The following is a 20,063-nucleotide window of genomic DNA, read 5'->3' as shown; positions in this document are numbered from 1 at the left end:
CTGTTAGGCCTAATTAATCTTAGAATGTTTTAAAGTGTTGCAATTGTGATGTATTTTAGTGTGTGATATGATGAAGCTGTTGACGAACTGTGATTGTGGAAAACACCGAAACGTATTTTAATTGATAAATAGACAATAAATGACTGAAGCCCAGGAATTGATTTTGATTTGGAATTATGTTGTTAAGTCATCCATACAAAAATTCGGAATATTGCCACACTGCATGCAAATATGTCCTACGTTTTACGGTTAATACATACGCAATAGTATACGCAATAGGAATACAATATGTACCTATAATGCAATTAATTGGATTTTTGCATCTTCAACTTGGTATCTAATATGTGGAATCTCGTATCAAAAAATGTTTCCTTTCAGATATTTCAGAGTTATTCCTGCTGCCGAGTTTGTGAACGATTTCTCCTCCGATAGAAGACATATGAAGCGACCAGATGGAACTTGGATTAAGCCGCCTCCAAACTATCCAGCAATCACTAATTCAAGTAAGTTGAGTGTTTTTGAAACATCACGTAATTAATTATGTTATTGATTAATCATAACATTTTTTTAACACGTTGAAATAAACTAATATTTTACGAGGTAAGTAATTTTGTACATACCTCATTATCACATGCAGTTTTCCAGTGAAGCTTTTCACATCAATAACAAATAACGGATTTGTTAAAAATATTTTAATTTGACGTTTTCAACCTGCATTTAGACGAAACTATTATTCTGGCGTTTTTTCAATCACGGAGGCCAAATTATTCAGAATAAATGTTTTCATGCGTCTTGGATCGTATAATTGAATTTCCCATTTTTACCCAACTTTAAGTAGAGTTAGAATCAGTTTCTAAACATATCGAGAAGCGCGAAAATATAGACCTCGTCCGGAAACTGGGGAATATACGACCGAAATATGAAACACATATGAAATAATGTCTGGGTTGAACACAGACACAGCCACACTTGTCCGATAATAATTAGACAATCGTAAAGCTATTATATTCCGTAAAATACGGACTAAGCATGTTAGTCCCTACCCTCAATGATATAATTTGTTTTCATGCTGTTTTGTAACTGATTTTTTCTGTTAAGGAAACTCAAAGAAGTTCAAATTCTTTTGGGCAGCCGTTTTTTAAATGTTTAATCATTATCCGTTAGATCTGTTAATAACGTTGAATATATGTGTTTTCCATGGCATTCCATGCATTTTTTAAATTCAACCTGATATAAGTATTTAATCCTTTCTAGATAAATGATTTAATGAACCAAAATAGTTGTTAGACAATTCGTAAATGTGTTTATGCAATGCATAAATGCTTTAAAAATTTTGTGAACTATGTTTTTCTCAGCAAAATTGCATTGAAGACAATACAATATGTATTTATCTTCAAATCTATTGTTAGTAAAAGCGACTTAATATAGGTGCTGACCATAATCTCGAAGATTACATTCAGATGGATCACAACAAAGGACCAGGCGAAGTACTAAATCTCACTCAGTTTGTTCAGCGGTTCTATAAACCGGCGACTTAATAGAATTAGAAATAAGTTGGAGTTTACTGGTCAATTTTTGGGAAGCTGGTGCCCAGATGGTCTGGAGACAGTTTTTCACGTACATATATTGGATATTCAAATTTCTCTAATTGCCTCTTCATTTGAACTTTTCTATAGCACGTTTCTCTCTTTCTCTATCGCTCAAAAGCAAGCATTTTCAATGTTAAATTTATAAATATTTACTATGAAATATATGATACATACCACGTATAACCAAAGTAAGGCAGTTACACTATTTTCGTTGATGTTTAGATGGTAATGCAGTTGCAATTATTTTTCAAATTAATTTTTGTTGCCTCGCATAAATCGCAATTCAAAAATGTCAATTAATTTAAAAAGGTGAGAGAGTTGTTTTATTTTTAAGTAAAGTTGGAACTCACTTCTCTCGTGTGAAGTCGAAATGTTTTGAAACGATCTTTAGTATGCATTTTGTCTATTAAAAGATTTCTTATATAAGTTGGCCCGGTTTGCGACATTGCATTATCATAGAAATAGTGTATTGCCTGTATCTAATTTTAGAAAACAATAAATGTTGCTAGAATTAAAGTGGAGGAGTAATTGTTTCTAAATGTGGAGTGTAATGTATTCTAGTCTCATATCAAAACTAATTTGCGAAGCATATATTTTTTGTTTTGCCTATTCAAAAATTATCAAAATTTAACAAATTCAATTATTAAATCCAATTTGAAATAAATTGATTTCTAAAACACGTGAAACTATTTTAAGCAACCGAAAACACAGGGTGTTTAGTGGATTATGTACATTTAACCTGCCTTTGGAGATCTGAATAAACGTTTTTTCCAGTTAATTTTTTGTGGAATAACCTTTGATTTTTCAAGCAGTGCGCTCTAAGTGTTCAATATATTTGAATTACATATCTTAGTCTGGATTATGGTCTGGATATTTTGAAAAAGAACATGTATTGGACATTTTCTGAATTTTTCAGACATTCTTGAAATATATTCTAAATAATAAGAAACAATGTACTTAAGTAGATTTTAAAGTCTTCTTGTGGAAAATGTTGCATTATAATCGAATATTTTTTAAATGGATTTGCTAGTTTTACATTTTACATCATGTGATATTAGAATTTTTAGTAATGTTATTATTACTGTTTTAGAGTATTAGTAGTATATAAAATAGTTTGGTTTACTTTATTTGGCGAGTAGACAAATCAGATAATGAAAACATGAATTGTTGCAGACAATTAATTGTTTTTACTTTATGGCCTTTAAACGGTAGTTAATAGGCGTACTTAAGTTTTGAATAAAGTTTTTAGCTTTTTATTAAAACGTGTAACCGTAACAAATATGTACACACACACATTTGTATTCGTTCGAATATAAATATTCTTTTTTCGTCACCAAAGACTGCATCTTGCCTTCCATTTATACTTATAGTGTGTTCGTTAATACTGAATTCGAGTTCGCTGAATACTTTAATTGTTTATTAGATGTGTATAATGCGTTTCTATGTATTTTCTTGTTGATCTTTTAAATATTTACCTATAAGGCCTAACTTGTAGTATTTTATATGGTATATACTGTATATGATATGGAAAATAAAGCTCGATTTAAATGACAGTCTATATTGTTTATGTATGTGTAGTTCTGTAAAACTTTCCCACCAATAATGCAATGAGACTTTGTTTTTCGTCGAAATTTTAATCGGATTTGTCGACAATTTTCTACTACTAGACTCGTCTTATTCCTTTAAAATTATCTATTTGTTTAACTTGCTTTAAATTATTGGCAGTTTAACCTGCATATATGTTCAGACATGAAATTTTGGTTGTTGTACGTGTATTGTCTTCATGCACATTTGTGTCAGGTTTAAAAACACTAAGTTTATTAATATTTGAGTCTGTTTATTTGTTTTTGATACTTTCCAATTTCTGTTCAATGGGACAGTTCGGTAAAATTTTAAAAATTTAGTAAAATACATCAGAATAAAGTACTTACCTGACTTTTTTTGAATTCTCAGCAGACATTTGTAATGCAATCATAACTAACAGTTTTATACTAAAATACTGCATTTATTGACAATAATCTAAAAAGCATCCAACAACGTAGTTCGGTTACAAAGGAAAACATCAGCAAGCATATACACGTATAAAAATAACCATTTTTGAATGTCGTTTAGAGCAACTTTTTTGGTAAAAGCCACAAAACAATATTGCACAGTATCCCTTAAGCCTTTATGACGAATATTTCTTTTTTATAACTGATATTAAATATATACGTTATATGACTATTATAGTTTTACAATATTTTCTAACATTATTTATTGTCGTTACACAACAGTTTGATTTAATTCATAATGTAGTAAATACAAACTCAAGGTAACATTGTAACAAATTACTTATCGCTATGATTATGCCTAATGATAACTTAGGTTGTCCCGATTATAAAACCTACAGTTCTTTCGTGTTAACTATTTTGTTTTGAGAAACTGTAGCTGCATCCCTTATCAATTTAGATTGTCTAGATCGAGAGGAATTTTAAAACCTATGTTATCTTCAAAGATATGTCCAATATAAAGTACATGTTTCCTGACAACGCAGTTCGTCTTAATATACATTTCTACTGTGAAGCATATTAAATATAATATACAGGGTATTTGCGAGCAGCGGATTGAAGTACCTTTACTTACTCAACTGATCCATTGAACAGTTTTTTTTGGAATAGTATATAGAAGCATGATGACATCAAAGTAGCTTTGTGTGTTAATATTTTTTCATATTAAATACAAAAATATTTTTAAAACGTGGAAATTTCTTTGATATTGTTTACGTTATTTGGTTACAATAGAGATATTCTCATAAAATTAACCGTAAAAATGTAAACCCAGTAAATGGCAAAGCTTTAAGCAAATTTGTTTGCATTATAAAAAACATGTTTACAGTAGAAAATGTGATCAAAATATGCTTGGTATCAATTCGTCTACAATTGATAAATATTTTTTATATTTCTGAGCGCTGTAGCTTTGAACGCAAAAATTGAAAATTATGTTTAGATCTGAATAATCACCTTATATCTAATGATATTAATCATTTATCATTAAATGATTGAAGCAACATAAAGTGGAAGATAGAATATGAAATATTATTTTTTATTAGTGTGCAAGACAAAGTAAAATGCCTTACATTTAACATAACAAGCTAAAACAATATTAGTCATAAACAAACAAAAATATTGACTATAAGTAGGAAGAAGAATCATTTGGATAATTTTGACATCATAACTATTTACATGATATAATCGTGATATGATTATTCTATGGCTACGAGTTTTAGATTGCATTTAATACATATAAAAGCTTTTTTAAGTTGATTTACAACCGCATTGAACAATATGTTTTTATTGGTTCCTTAACACATATTCAAAAGAACAATTTTGGTAACTGGGAAAGAAGTCGGTATAACTAGATGTATTAACTTCTGAGACAATGATAATAAACTGGAAAATATCTGTAATAAAAATATTTTTTTAAATCTATTATTAAATTTTTAGGAATACCAGCTTAGTTAGTCAATATATACAGAATTGGAAGACGTTGTGACTTTGTCATTGTATTTACATTTATCTAACTCTAATCATGCTTTAAAATGTGTAATTTTTATTTATAATTTTTACAGGCATGTCTTAGGTATATGGTTTTCTAGCAAATCCAAATTATTGTTGTATTTCTAACTAGATTTTTGATCAAGTGTTCTTATATCTTAGATAATGCTAAATAACATAGTTGACACATGTTGTCGTTTTTTGACAATGTAGTTACATAAAGATTTTTAAAATTGACTACTAATTGAAACCGGAAAAATCACTAGTAATAGACTATAATTGAAATCGAATTGACCTATGGCTAGTAGAAGCAGGCTTCAAATATTCCAGTTGTGTTTCGCTTACATGTAAAGGGACTGTTGTCAGGCTTAGGGGTGTGCTTGCTCAAAAATTCTTCTTTAAGTAGTAAAAGTAGTCTGAAAAAAAAGATTACATGAACTAATTGCTTGTTTATATTGTTTGAGTAGATTTTTTTTTCTTTTTGGCATATTTTAATGTATTTCACATACGAGTCGAAAACTACATTGTCCTTAATATAAAGAGTGGCATAAATTCGATGTTATGATAATCAAACTCAATAATCATAAGTACTATTATCTCCCGATCTGGGTGTTTGAGGGCAGCTATGTCTTAAAATTGCTCATTATTATCATCTGTTTTTCAGTTATGTTAAGTTTTTTTGTTAATTTTTATTTTCATTTTGACTTTTTGAGGAAAACAAAAAATTGTTGCACTTTTATGAAATGCTTATTTGAGTTTAGTCTACTTACTTATGGAGTGTTTAATGTTAAATTAAGCAAAAAACTATCTTTTATTAGCTACATGTAATTTGTAGTGCGATTTTTATGAATAGGAAAACAGATCTCTTTTTTTGAGAATTGTTTGCCTTTAAACTGACTGGAATCAAATTTACCTAATTTAAAAATTTACCTATTAATCATAATTTACTTAATTTTCAGACAAAGTTTCTTCTTGAATCCTTATTAACTATTTATGTCGTTAGGTAGTTTACGTTATTTGATTTAAAGTGATTAGTTTGTGAGTTGAAAATCTTCCCGGATAATGTGTGATCTACGATCTAATTATTGTAATTTTCAGGGCATTTTGAACACGATTCTTAAAACGAAACTACTACTACAATTACATTAAGGCTTCCAAAAAATAATTTGAATAGAACCGCTGTGAAAAGAAATGTTTTGTTTTTTATTTTATTTGTCGACTTTTCAATCGCATTTTGGATTTCCATAAAATAAATAATGTTTTTTCCTTTATATCATTTTTTTACTATACTTGTGTATTAAATGCCACTACGAAACGATCAAGCAGCTAGAAGATACGCACTACCAAATTTATTTGCAGTTAAGTTAAATAAAAGTTAATTAAAAACAATAAGTACATGGTTTTTTCACATTTCGTGTTATTTATGTCATAATTTATTGGAATTATTGGAATTTAAACAGATATTCAACAGGGTGTTAGAAAGTGTGCAAAATAATTATATAATAATTAGTATGGATCAAAATATACAAAAAGTGTTGGCAAACATTTATTGGAGATTGTTTATTCCTGATGTACAAAAGAGCAAAATAAAGTTATAGAAAAACACAAATAGTATATTATTTATCGGTTTACAGAAAATAGGTAAAAGTTCTGGGAAAGTTTAGGGAAAAAAAGGGAAAAATTAGTGAATCTTAAAGCGACAGTGATTTAGAAGTGGAAATGGATGGAATCTCGCCTGAACTTGAACCGGTAGGCAAAACAAAAATAACGAAAATCTTACACATAAAATATCTCGTATTCAATTCACCTAAGGACCTTTTTATTATTATTATTGACTTAGGGAGAGAAATAAAAGTTCTCACTAAGGAAATGGAATAAATAATGGTGACTTCTCAGGTTAGTAGTAAAAAAATACATAAGATGTTTTATCCTAAATATTTACTTAATTTTCCTATATAAATTATTATCATCACGTAGTGATTATTATCTCATCACGTAGTGAATCAAATGCATTACATACTTTAAAAACTAAAAAAAAAAAAGCAAATGTCACCTGTAAAGCTGCGATACTTTGGTACTTTCTATGTTACTTTTTGATTCGTTGTATTTAACTGTGTTATTTGGTAGAACGCCAATCTAATCTTAATAAGTTAAAGAACAATTCATTAAAGTAATTTTAAATGGAGCAACTGGTTTGAGGTACAGAAGCGAACAATCTATCTCAACTCATTCAGGCAACTAAAGAGCTTCTTGTAAATTTCAAATAATAATAAGTAATTTAAATTACAATATATACCTTTAATTATGGTAGTAAATCGCAGTTGCAAGCGGCTCCGCCGTTTCCATCTGAGCATTCTTCTCGACACCAAGCTTCCCAACCTATCGAAACTGATCCATCCAAATCCATACTTGCAGTGTCGAACGGGTTGTTGGGATCAGATGACTTGTTGATGATATATTCGCGGTACAAGCTGCAGTTTTGGCAGCCATAAAGCTAAAATAAGACAATAACGCGATTGAAGAAATAAATTCAGTGGGGCACGAGATAAAGTAGTATCGAGTTTGTAATACCTGAAAGAAAGTGTAGAGGTGTGTTTCTTATTGTAATGGCATGACTTTTCGTTTTTATGCAGCTTATGTTTGTTGCCCAACAGCAAGATATTATTAACAAGTTTCTCATAATTGTACAGTAAAAATCGAAGACATTTTTATTTTATTGATAAAAAATTATATTTGAATGAATTTTTAAGATCAATTGTTCAAGATCAAAGAAAACTGTTTCTAATACTATTTAAGTGAATAATCTTTCGAGGCTTTAGTCCTGCTGCAAAACTACTAGACATGTTCTTCCCTTGTAAAAACGTGAGCTTATTTACCATTACATATACCTAATATCGTCTGATATTATTTAAGGAAACCTAGTTTTTTTTTGGGTTTAATAATATTTATGATTTATGTGGAAACCTTTTCCTGCAGTATTTAAACAAAAATACGTTGAAAATGTAGTTATTTGCTTTCTAGGTGTTTGAAATTCAAAATTACCTCTATACCTCTATTCGTTTATTCACTTCGAAACTGCGCATTGTTTCTTTTTCCGTTCATCTCGATTTTACATTTAAGCAAGACTGTGATTTTGATTTAATTTGAGCGCTAATGATAGATTGCACTCTTTCTGAGCCTGCCAATAAATATCTATAAAAGCATTTTATGTTTTCATTATTTTTAATGTTATTATGTACTTAATAAGCAGTTTTTGGAATAAATATATTTTATTTATTTTTATATTTTTGAATCTCCCAAACAAGTGGCAATAATCCATGGCTGTCCATACCTGTTTTCGATCAGAATTCTCTCTGTTTTAGCGACAAAAGTAAGTGACCATGATTATAATTTTATTAAATCTTAACTATTTGAGCAAGTTTTTAATGAGAAAATGACAATAAGTATGTATCAAAGGAGTTAGGCTTTCAGGTCATTGCTTGAATCTGGTGAGTAGAGAGATATTTCTTGTAATATCTGCTATTTACTGTTTTTAAAAAAGTGTTTTATTATGAGATTTAAGTTTTCAATCAAGTTTTCAATTAAGTTTTCAATCAGTTGAAATATTACCGCAAATTCAATGTTCCATTGTTTTTCTGTTTTTATTTCTTCAATTTATGCTAAAATACGATCCTTCAACTTTTAATTAAATAAAAGGCCTACTTTAGACAGTTAAAGTCTTTATACATTTAGCATACCTAATTAAAGACAGACATTATTTTTTTAATTGAGGCGCATGCTTAGTTAAAACGCTTTAATGGCCGACAATTTCTCATTTAAAAGAAATTACAATACTTGTATATATACTTTTCTTTGGCATTTAATTATTTTTCTGCAGAAAAGGTCTAAAATAGCAAAACAGAGTTGCTATGAGGTTTGAGTTCAGTTATTTCATATTCTAATCATTACTAATTTGTCGGTTTCCTGCATTATAAGTAGCAAATAACAGATTATATTTCGTGAGACTAGAAGTATAAAGAAACATTCGATTGATGAGCCAAAAACTGAAAGAAAAACAGCACGAATCGGCAATTATTAGCCAGCATAGTTCATGCTCAATAGAAATATATAAAGGTTTGAAATCACAAGTTATAAAATTCTTTCCAAGGAAAAATTTCTGGTACATGTTTGCTTTGGAGATCACACTAAATTTATAGTGTATATTTTTCTCGTGAAAAGCGCATGAAGTGTGGTGCAAAGTATGGAATAATCAAAACTTCGCGCAATCTGTCTCATTGATTTGTATGAAATTTTGTTCATTTTGTAACAAATTGTCATTGTTCATTGTATTCAAAGTGTCTCGTTTTTTAGAAAATTGAACTAYGTGATGCTTTATCAATRGAATCCTWTAAATATAAATTAATTAWAATTCCTTAATTTTGTTMCACACTATATATGATAGCGTYTTAAATATTTTAGTTCATAAAATACGGGATAATATGTATTTTTTAAATATGGCGTAAAAACAAAGAAAAAATGAGCACKTMTGCGCACACGTATGCGTACAAAACGTTTAAGACCARAATGTTTTAAAGGTATTCTGCGTACGATTTTSWATTACTAAYTTTTTTACTATTAAATGGTRTAATAACARTGAGCATAAATATTWTRTTYTCTCSACTRGCATTTATGAAAGTTKWAWTAATTTTAGYAATAAATAMGATTGTTWTCGYGGAATGAGAAAAATTAWATTSTGRTATTACGGTTTACGCAAAATATGTCAGGGAGAGATAAAAGAGCCCCAGAAGTGAAATAAAAGCAGCAGATTAATAAAAAWGTATGAAAAGTCAAACTAAGGGGGAGGRTGGATCTGAGAGGAGAATTTMTGATTTAATTGAAAAGCTTTGTTACAAATTGTTTGTACTGGCTGAAAAATCAAAATAATTTCCAATTTATACTMTTTGGATACAACTGTAAATAAGAGCGTTAGTTCATTTTTTGGTATTATAAAAAGTGTCTCGAAATTCGATTGCCAAATTAAGATTTAAGGAAAYGAACGGGAAAAGTGGGCAATAAAAAGCCAAAATAAACACAAACGAATTACTCACCTGGTAGCCATAACTCACACAAAACGCGGAACAAATTTCCATAAAATTGGTAGCGTACAGCTTCGAGTCATCGTAAGTGCAGGCACACAACGGATAACCTAATCGGTTCTTGCACAATACGGTACAGGAGTCATCCCGAGCCGTAGCGTTGTACACCCTGATGGACGTCCCGTTATTGTCGCTCTCGTTCTGACTATTCTGGTTTTGTCCTACGAGGGGCAAGTTCGTGGGCATGAGGTCGAAGCAAGTGTCCCCGCAAGGAGTCCCGCCTAGTCCGGACATGCACAGCTCATAACAAATGCGAGTCCTGTGGGACTGCGACAGGATTGGCTGTAGGGCGGAGTCGTCGTAATTGGTCCGGAGGTTCCGGGCGTGGGCGCCGAAAGCGAACAGCAGGAGCAACATCCCGGGGATTATCGACGTCCTGCAAGTTGAAAAATTTTATGAGCCTCCACAGAGGCGTCGACTGGGAAACTTTTAACGCCTAACGTGCATTGTGTGTTGGAGATGTATCTATTTTATTAGCATTTTATGATTAATGCGTCTGGACACTTGCCAGATGCCTACAGCCTGTGGGAAAGCAGGCGTAAATCTTTAATAAGCAAATGCTGGTCAGGGATAAGAAGCTACAAACATCTCCTTGTTACTCAAATATCTTTAAGACGGTGCCAGACGATGGCAAGTCAAATAAATGTTATGAAGGACTATCTACAAGTTCCTGCAGTTTTTTTACTTGATGTATCGGAAAGATTCTATATTATTCCGAGCTGTTGCCCCATTATCCAAAAATATGGCACATGAATYGACTACTTACTGGTCTGATATAGAAACCCGTTCCGAAAATATTCCACTAGCTAAGCGAGTATCAGGGAAATAAAATGTAARAGGTTCTACAAACATTCAACTATGATCAACAACAAAACAGCCTTCCAGCAATATGAGAAAATACATGATTTATTGAATAATATARTATTATAAGTGTATGTGTATGAGTTGTYATAATAGATAGCAATCCGAATAGWATYGCGTTATTAARAGAATATTTTATTTAGTGTAAGATGATCGACATTGAAAACATTAAAATRGGYAACAAGTAGATGGATATCAAAGAATAAGTTTTAGWGTKGWWAGTTGATGGTCAYTTGAMMAAGARCAACTYTTTGTGAACTTAATCTGGTTGATAGGAATCGCTGATGGATACTAAAGTTTGATAAAAAGTTGTGATTTTAACAWMARATATTTTATYTATACACTATCGGACAAARGTAAAACAACAAAGTTTGTTTTCACTAACGTTTGTTSAAACAAAATTTAAGGATKTYGATKTTTGACCTATTGTAATAAAAKYTAATATTTACGCAAAAATWATTGTTTTGAAAATATTTTGAGGTGCTCTAAATCAAGTTCAAAATTTGTTGAAAACAAATAATAYTTAKCMTGTAAAACGATGAGAATARGGGTGACAAAAGYAAAGCAACAAATTTCAGTCTATCGAKTTTTATTTCAACAACACATTTTAGACCAATGACGATTAAAACCTTTAGTAATTAATGGCGTAGCAAWTGTTATTAATTACTTGTTGATAACAACGCGGCATTGAAGCAATCGACTTTTGAAAAACATTAAGTGGATGAATAGGGTTTAGATCTGCGGATTGTGCGGGCCACTCCAAAACTCGGCCGTAATTGCCGCAAACGCCTGTTGAAAAATGTGTAAAGTGTTTTGGATCATTGTCCTGTTGGACGACTTGAGGAAGCACAGTATGTTGCATTATATCCTTACAAACAAATCGGACCATCCTGTCATTAATAAAGTGTAAGGAGTCTACTCCAATACATGAGAAACAACCCCATAAAAATACTGCCTTTCCCTTATTTAATTGTTGCATCATTGGATTGATGATTGATATCCTCCTCCGTATTGATTGGTCTCCTTAGACGTCTCATTCCCTCAAAACCAAATCATTTGTACCTCGTTTCATCACTAAATAGGACTTTTTTCGAGTCGTTTAAATTGTGTCGTGCAAATGCCAATATTGCTGCTATATTTCTTCCCGAAATTAACGGTTTGCCAGTCGGCCGTCTGCTAATTAGCGTTGCTTCTACCAATCTTCTTTCAACTGTTCTTGTACAAACAAACCTCACTATTATTTTGTACTTTTCTTTCAGTAAAACAGTCTTTTAGAACAAATTATTTAAAAGTTACTTTACTCTTGACGCGTTAGTATTTAACAAATAAAAACAAATGTAAAAATTCAATTCTTGTTGTCCTGGTTAAAAAAGCCTATTATGTTGTTGTGTTAAGTTTACAGTTGACAGGACTTAAAATTTACAGTACATTTGGAGATGCATTAAGTTGCATGAAAATCCCATTTTCATCACTATCTAAAATCTGTGCCTATTTTGCAGGATATTTGTAAATAAAAATATTAACTTTTTTATTCAATAGACCTCATTCCCGTCTTCTTGTTTTTGCCGGCGTTCAGTTAGCGCGACTCAGTAATTTAATTGAATGTTCTAAAATAGGTTAAAAAGAGCCAACGGTTGGCTAAATAAAAGGTTTTCGCATTTCGAACAAAACCCGCATTTCCCACACATTTAAATAATCCTTAAGTTAATCAGATTCCCTGAACAAAAATCAGTATAGGCCGCTTATGCGCTTGGCCAAGCGGAAAATAGTGCGTAGGGTCTGGCGTTGACATTTGCTGTTCAATTGTTTACCCTAGAGCGTCCTGAGGGATAAGGGACAGGGAAGTGTGTGCTCCTGCCTGCGTCTGACTGGAATTTATGATGTTCCTAAGGGTACCATGATATATTTGCCCCGGATGATGACACTTATTAAATCGTTTGCTCGTCTAATGCTCCAAATACTTGCAAGGATTATGTGCCATTTACTCTTCAACTGTCCTAGAAGGGGACAATGGTAGTTACACTAACGGTTTATCAACCTGTAACTCATGGCTTTGGTCAATAATCTTTGAAACTAAATATTTTGCTTTTTAATTTTTGAATTCCAAAGAATTTCTCGTTCTTTACATTGAAACTCAAAAGCGATTTTATTGTCTCTAAGGAGTTTTCCTTATGCAAGTTAATGCTTTGCAATTTAACAAAATTAGATACATTTATTACTGAGCTTCTGAAGGCCTTCTTGGAAAGCCAAAAGAGCGATGCTGAAAACGCAGCTACTAAAAGTAATTTGGATCATACATTTCAGACCGTTTTTTCGAAAATCGAAAATTATGAAATGTCTGTGTTGGCGATGAATAACTTATTGATGTAAGAATCTTTTTGTCTTGATATACATTTCGTATGGTGTATTGTGTAGAAGGATCGACCTTAGTTTTTAAAGTTCACAAATTTAACGTAGTTCCAAAATGTGGTTTTCAAAAATAAAGAAATTTTATTATCACAGGTCGCACCTAAATTATAAAATTATTTTTTATAAACTTCTTTTTGGGTATTTCGCCTCAAAAATTTTGTTTCTAAAAAAGACAGAATTTCTTCACGTCAAAGTAAATCAAGAACTATCACCTAGAGGGTATCCTGCGACACACTTAGGCTCAAGCTGAGAAAATTCCAATTAGTAGAGAAATTAATTTGAAAAATTACCTTGACGTTTCGATAGCTATTTTCTGCTATCGTTATCAAAAGAACCTAAAAAAGAGTATGCTAATAAATTGTGTAACAATAGTAGGATAATACAATATATGAAAATTCGCTCTGATAATTCGTCTGTGTAAATTGTCAGGATAAGTTTTATAACAAAAAAAGTCACATAACAACGTGACAACAACGCCTTTATGAGGCGAAATACCCAAAAAGAAGTTTGTAAAAAATGAATCCGCCTCAACAATATAGAACTTATCTATAAAATGATTCTTATGAATGCTATTTAATAACGTCAATTTTCTTCAATTGCATTAATTAACAGCGTTATCAGGACCAATTCGATGTTTGATTCTGGCAATTGCTTGCTTCCAGTTCAATATGATTTTGAACGCAGATGTATGAATTAAAATCCGTTTATTTCGAAAACGGTTAAACTTTTGTCGGTATGCCATTTCAAACCTTTCAAAAGTTCAATCAAGTTTAACAGCACAATTTTTAAATTATGATATTGGAAAGGGTTTTTTAATTAATCATCTTCACATCGAGGTTATTTTGAGTTACAAAGTGAATTTTTTTGTTCAAAAATAGTTGAAAATATACTTTTAAGCTTTTCCTATTTTTGAGAGAAAGGCTTTGCATTGCATCATTTTGCATTTTTATTGATCCGAATATATTAGCAATAAACCATAAAACTAAAAAAAATAACTTTCACCTGTGTAAGTGTATGGTCAATACAAAATAAAAAAAAAATTGTATTTGCGGAAGATGGAGGGATTTAGAATTGGCTGCATTATTATATTCTATAGGAGATTTAGAAGGTTTTACTGAAAAGCACAAAAATATATTGAAAAAACGCACACTTACGTAAATAGAAGAAGTTTGCAAAAAGCGTCAGCATAAAATAAACAGCTCAATTTCCGATTGGCATTAAGTAAATACTGTGTAAATTGTATTTATAGCAAATGTAACCAGAAAGTATTTACACAAATGAATGAGTTCAGATAGCACAAGAGGGTTGCAAAATATATCAGTTTGAATGTTTTAGAACTTTCCCGCTTTTCAATGAAATTAATTGGGCGACAATCTAATTGCTTTCTGAAGATTTCTCGCGTTTAAACTATAACTTTTTTCATGTTAGTCCATATGTACAATACAACTATTCGGCGGTTCATAGAAAAGGAAAAAGTCTGTCCTTTTTTTTTGTATTTTTCGGTTGAGATTTAACAAAAATTAAATACTTTTCACATTGATTTAATTTATGGGTTATTACTGTTTTTATTTGTCACAAAAAGTCTTAAGGACATTTAAGCTAAATTTATTAATTATTTAACAACCAATTAGTTCTTGTAAAGGATAACGCCAATTTTGAATCACCCTGTATATTAAATAGTTTCAAAACTAATAAAATAAAATATATATTCAAAATTATGTAAAAAATATCAAATTCGCCTTGCATCAGCCTTTCGAAATACTGTGAACTTATATTAAAATGTATGCTATAAACATTGTTTTTTCTCTTCCATATCAATTGAAATTGAAGAGGAAATCAATTTCAATTAGCATTAGGTTCTTCCAACAAAATTAAAATAAAACATAAAACTTCTTTTTTATAAAAAAATGTGTATCATACCATTATAAATTATGAAACGCTATGCACTCTGATTTCCAGTCAATTAAATTTCGCTTGCAACAATAATTTATGGTTTAGCAGCGATTGAAACTAATTTGGGATTTGTGACATTTATATTCAATTCAACTGCTTACTTAATTTCTATAAAATGTCTACTTACCTTTCCATTATTATGGTAGTAAGAATCACAAAACTCAGTTACTAGAAGAGCACCAGTCAGATTTAATGAAACCAGTCGAGTAAAAGCAGCAAACTTTTTATAATGTTTGAATTAAACGCGTTGAGTGTTAGATAGTACTTATCAATATATTTCCAATTAACATATGTTCCCGTTATAAGACTAATAACCACTCTCAAAGAATTTTCGCACTGTGCAATCTGTAATAATTAATTTGTAAAATTAAATGGGGTTTTCATACTAATATTTTTGAAGTTTTTCCTGCAAATTTACTGTTTGAAGGCATCAGATTTAATTGGATTAATGCTCTATTTGAAAATTAATTAATTAAATTAGCTGGGAAAAGCTACAATATAGAAGTTTTTTGCGTGCTTTTAATCTCACTAACGTACTGTAAGATGTGTTTATGTTTTAGGGAACTCCTCTAATTTTTTGCTAGGTGGTTGTATTACATACATTATTTATATTTTATATTTATTATAGAAACAACAACTTACAGTTGCAATAGTTTACGAATCGACTTTTTGTATCATTGTTTTATAATTATGACTCCGAACTGAATTATGACGTGGTAAATGTAAAAGGCTAACTATATTCGGAAGCGCCTCTAAATTATTTACCATTTGCTCATACATTTTTAATACCGTTTTTGACTTAATAGCGCGGAATTACAATGCTAAATTTCACTACCGACTAATTAATTCACTATGTAGTGGCGTAAACAGAAGTAAATAAACATTAATTGTTGCAACTCTAGCAGCTTATCAAAGCTTTCAGTAGTGTAAACACGTTTGCTAATATTTGTCTATAATGAAGTACGTAGTAGTAATGGTTAAGTACATTGGTAGGCAACAATATTAAAGAAATTTCCAAAGTCATCTTGCTCTCTTCCATTAAATTACGTTACAAGTTAGACTTCCTGGATAAATACAGATAAAATTGGCGTCGTTTTGTGCCGGAGATTTTGGACTTAGCTAACGAATGCTGAAAATATAATTAATTTAGTTCGCCTGGATCTCGTTACGATTAATAAACCAAGATGCGACCAATATTTTTGTATTGAGCATTAAACAAATACATACATAATGTTCTTACATACATACATGAGGTCAATGCAAGTGAGTATTTTCTGTATATTTTACAGTATTTGGAAGGAATCGGAATTGATGGCAGAAGTAGTACATACACTATTTGGGAAAATATGCAAATATAAGTAGAATTCAGTAGTTAACGATCTGTCTCATCAATCTACGCGTGGAAAATAGGCTAGATTAGGCAAATCAGCAAAGAAATGATCTCCGATTCTTCCATGCATTGTATCCTTATCTTGTAAATGTGTTATCTAGTCGCACAAATATTTTAAAATTACTTAGAAAAAATTCAGAAATTCTATGTGATATTAATATGTTAAGTTTTTCATTTCAAGTCAAACATTTCTAGCAAAATATTTGGAAACACAGATTCTACAGTGAATACTTTCTTTTGTAGGGTCGAAAACATTGTCATCTTAGTTTTAGTCAGGTTTCCAAAGAATCTACTCCACTTAATCAACTTTTTTTCAACCCTTTTAGAAAAAATTGTGATTTTGATTTGTTTCATGTTTTTAAAATTTGTCTTTGTTGAAAGTCTTTGAACTTTCTGAACTTTTGTTCAGTTGTACAAAAACGTATGAAACGGAAGAGAAGAAATGGTAAATCTTGTGACAACTTTTGTTGTGGCATCCAAAGTAGTAAGACATCTACATTATAACGCAGAAAAAAAATGTTAAGTTAATCCGAATGAATTATTTAAAACGTTTCCTTCTGCCTTATACTTTTTATAAGTTAATACGTTTTTGATGACCAACTATACCAATAAAAAAAGCAAATTTGCGTTATATTTTCATTTTTCAATGGTTTCAAGCCATATTTCAGTTGCCAGAATTTGCATTACGGATTAAGCAAATTTGTTCTGAAAATTTCCGATTTATTGAATCGAAAACCTTTTTCTGTTTGATGTAACTTTCTGTTTGCAGGACTCAAATATCATATAGCACATATTGGCAATGCTTCTTAAAACCAAACAGACCGAATGGACTAAGCTAAAATGAACTGCTCAACAGGACAAATTTTGAGCACTACAGACAAATTTTCTACAGAGTGGCAAATAAAATAATGCAAAATTTTCGAGAGTTTGGCATGCTCCTAGTTGGACAAAAAAAAAGTTTTCGTCCTCACCAAAAGTTTGAAGATATACCAGATAGCTTGAAACAGCATTTAAATTTTTGGGTCACCTCTTCTATTAACGGCATGGTTGAAAAAATCAACTTTTAGATTTTTTTTGATTGTCTCGACCTAGAGCTGATGTTGAAGCTAAAACTTAGCTATTAACAATTTAAGTCATATAGTGGTTGCATAAAAAATGATCAAAATCAAACTTGCGCCCGAATTATTTGATCTTGGCAGACTTTGAATGGAAGTTAAGTTTACTTTTAAATATTTCGTTCATTTATGCAGTCCGGTATATTAAATATTTTTCTTAAGTCCACTATGAAGTTTTAGCTTTAGTATGAGCCCTAAATTTTGAAAATCGGTTTAAGAGAAAGATATATATAGCCACTACTAGACCAAAAAGTTGTTTTTTAGGCCACCCTGTAAATAAACGAAATGAGCGATCAATTTATAAACGTTTTTCGAGTGAAAGAGTTTTTTTCTGACCGAGAGCTCTCGGAACTTTCACTAATTTTGTATTGTTTCATTTGGCACCCTGTAGGAACGTAATTTCTAACACTAATTTTCCAGTTCCAAATTTAATCATAATTTATCAGCGCAACGTTGATTCTGTTGAGGAGTTGCTTATATGCATATGATCTTTTGAAATTCTCTCATTTAAAAGCTGTGAGTAGTAAAAAGTAATAATTTTATTGGAATACGTGGAAACCAGGAGTTAGCAGAAAGCTTTACAAAACATACTTGGATTTATTTTGATTGTATTGAGCAAAAATTGGCACAACATTTTTGCTTTGAATGCATAAGCTTTAGCTGGTAATTAACCCAATTAGGATTCACCAGACCGTGAGTTCCATTGGTAGGACTTGACGGTAAATTGTGAGTCAATTTACCGTCAACTCAATTGTTAAGTTCAAGGAAAGGGTCGGAAACTTAGTTTAGAAGTTCGCTTAATTTCGCATTAATGTCCTCTAACAAACCATCAATCTTCAAATAACGTGTTCATGAATGTGTTACTCCTGGTAGCAAACCAACTTAACATTAGGCCTTATGTATTCAACCCTCATTACTGCCCCATTTAGCAAAGTTTTTATCGTCTACTTTTGGGCCGACGCCATCTTATTAAAAAAGAACCTTTCGACTGCTCCCATTTTTTAGCCGGGCGCCACAATACTCCATCTCCATAATTTCAATCAAAACGGACGGTTACCCTTCACTTCGCCCCCCTGCGGCCCCAAACTGAAAACTAACTAAAAAACTAAACATTCCCAGATGCCACTGCCGCCTACGCAAACTTCGTTATTGAGTTTCCGTGGAGGCGGTTCCGGCTCCTCCCTTGCCAGACGACGTCACAGGAGCGCGCGCCATCCTCAATGTAGGTCACCTCTTTGACCTTTTGGCAAGCTGGATCCGACTCATCTCTATAGGAACCAGCTTCAGTCGCCCAGCATCCAGAGTTCTCCGTCATGGCCTCCAACACCTCGAACTATAAACTTAGTGCTACAACGGCCAATTTGAAATATAATGGTAAGCCAATTTTTGCCTCTGATAGACCAGTATTTTGTTATTACATTTATCTAGATTTTGCAATCAGTTTCAGTTAGTTTTTTGGATAAACTGTAGCAAAGAATGCTATTTTAATTTGCTTCGGTATCCATAGCATTAGTAAATCTTGCTTCGTGGAGATGGGTTGGGAATGCCCTTTGGGGAATTTACGTAGAATGCTTTATTGATTATATATATAATCATGAAACAATTGCGCATAGTCCGCCATTTTATAGACTCGTTTAGCCGCCATGTTGTCGACATTTACCTGTCTTTATTATATTTGCCTGACAAAGTTCCAGATTTCGAGGCGATCAATACGGTCTCCTGGTTCTTCATTGCTTCTGCTGAACAGACTATAACAACTTTTTATTGTCGCACTGAGATAAGCACTGCATATTTGAGATATTAAAATGCATGATTATGACTGGTTTTCGACCAAGGACGTTTTGCAAAAAATGCTCACTTACTAAAGGGGCTTCAAACAACTTATTCCTATTAACTTGCACTATTAAGTCTCCTTTTTTGCCTCATATCAGGTTTCAGCTTTTAAAAATCAAGTCTAAAATCTATCTAGTTAAAAAATTATATGCAGAATGGTTGAAAGTATCGAAAGCCAAATTTTATCAATATTTCTGTATGGATAGTGGATAGCAGGCACTGAAATAAGACCACGTTTATACCAC

General features: G+C 31.3%; 2 protein-coding genes across 2 annotated transcripts; one reads left to right on the top strand and one right to left on the bottom strand.

Moving 5' to 3' along the window:
- Window positions 1–372: 372 nt before the first annotated feature.
- Window positions 373–3,142, top strand: LOC125504090 (protein N-terminal glutamine amidohydrolase-like; the record flags this gene model as incomplete). The annotated part of the gene is given in 2 exon segments (XM_048665453.1): window positions 373–503; window positions 1,429–3,142. Coding segments are annotated over 2 exon segments (241 nt in total), but the record flags the coding sequence as incomplete, so codon positions are not given.
- A 431-nt stretch (window positions 3,143–3,573) lies between these two features.
- LOC125504091 lies at window positions 3,574–15,755 on the bottom strand. The gene is made up of 4 exons (XM_048665454.1): window positions 15,608–15,755; window positions 10,210–10,633; window positions 7,419–7,616; window positions 3,574–5,538 (listed from the first exon to the last, which is right to left on the bottom strand). The coding sequence occupies exons 1-3, from the start codon at window positions 15,613–15,615 to the stop codon at window positions 7,425–7,427; spliced, it is 624 nt and encodes a 207-aa protein (XP_048521411.1). The 5' UTR covers window positions 15,616–15,755; the 3' UTR covers window positions 3,574–5,538; window positions 7,419–7,424.
- Window positions 15,756–20,063: the final 4,308 nt, after the last annotated feature.

This window comes from Dendroctonus ponderosae, unplaced genomic scaffold (assembly GCF_020466585.1).
Source record: "Dendroctonus ponderosae isolate FM_Combo_2020 unplaced genomic scaffold, Dpon_F_20191213v2 Dpon_F_20191213_385, whole genome shotgun sequence".
Taxonomy (NCBI): domain Eukaryota; kingdom Metazoa; phylum Arthropoda; class Insecta; order Coleoptera; family Curculionidae; genus Dendroctonus; species Dendroctonus ponderosae.
The sequence above is the reverse complement of the archived record's forward strand: the minus strand, read 5'-3'. Positions and strand labels throughout refer to the sequence as shown.

Bases quoted from the DNA above. Each gene is read 5' to 3' on its own strand.
- LOC125504091 (XM_048665454.1), bottom strand. The intron at 7,617-10,209 runs GTGAGTAATTCG...GTCTTATTTTAG, and splicing joins GTGTGAGTTATGGCTACCAG to CTTTATGGCTGCCAAAACTG.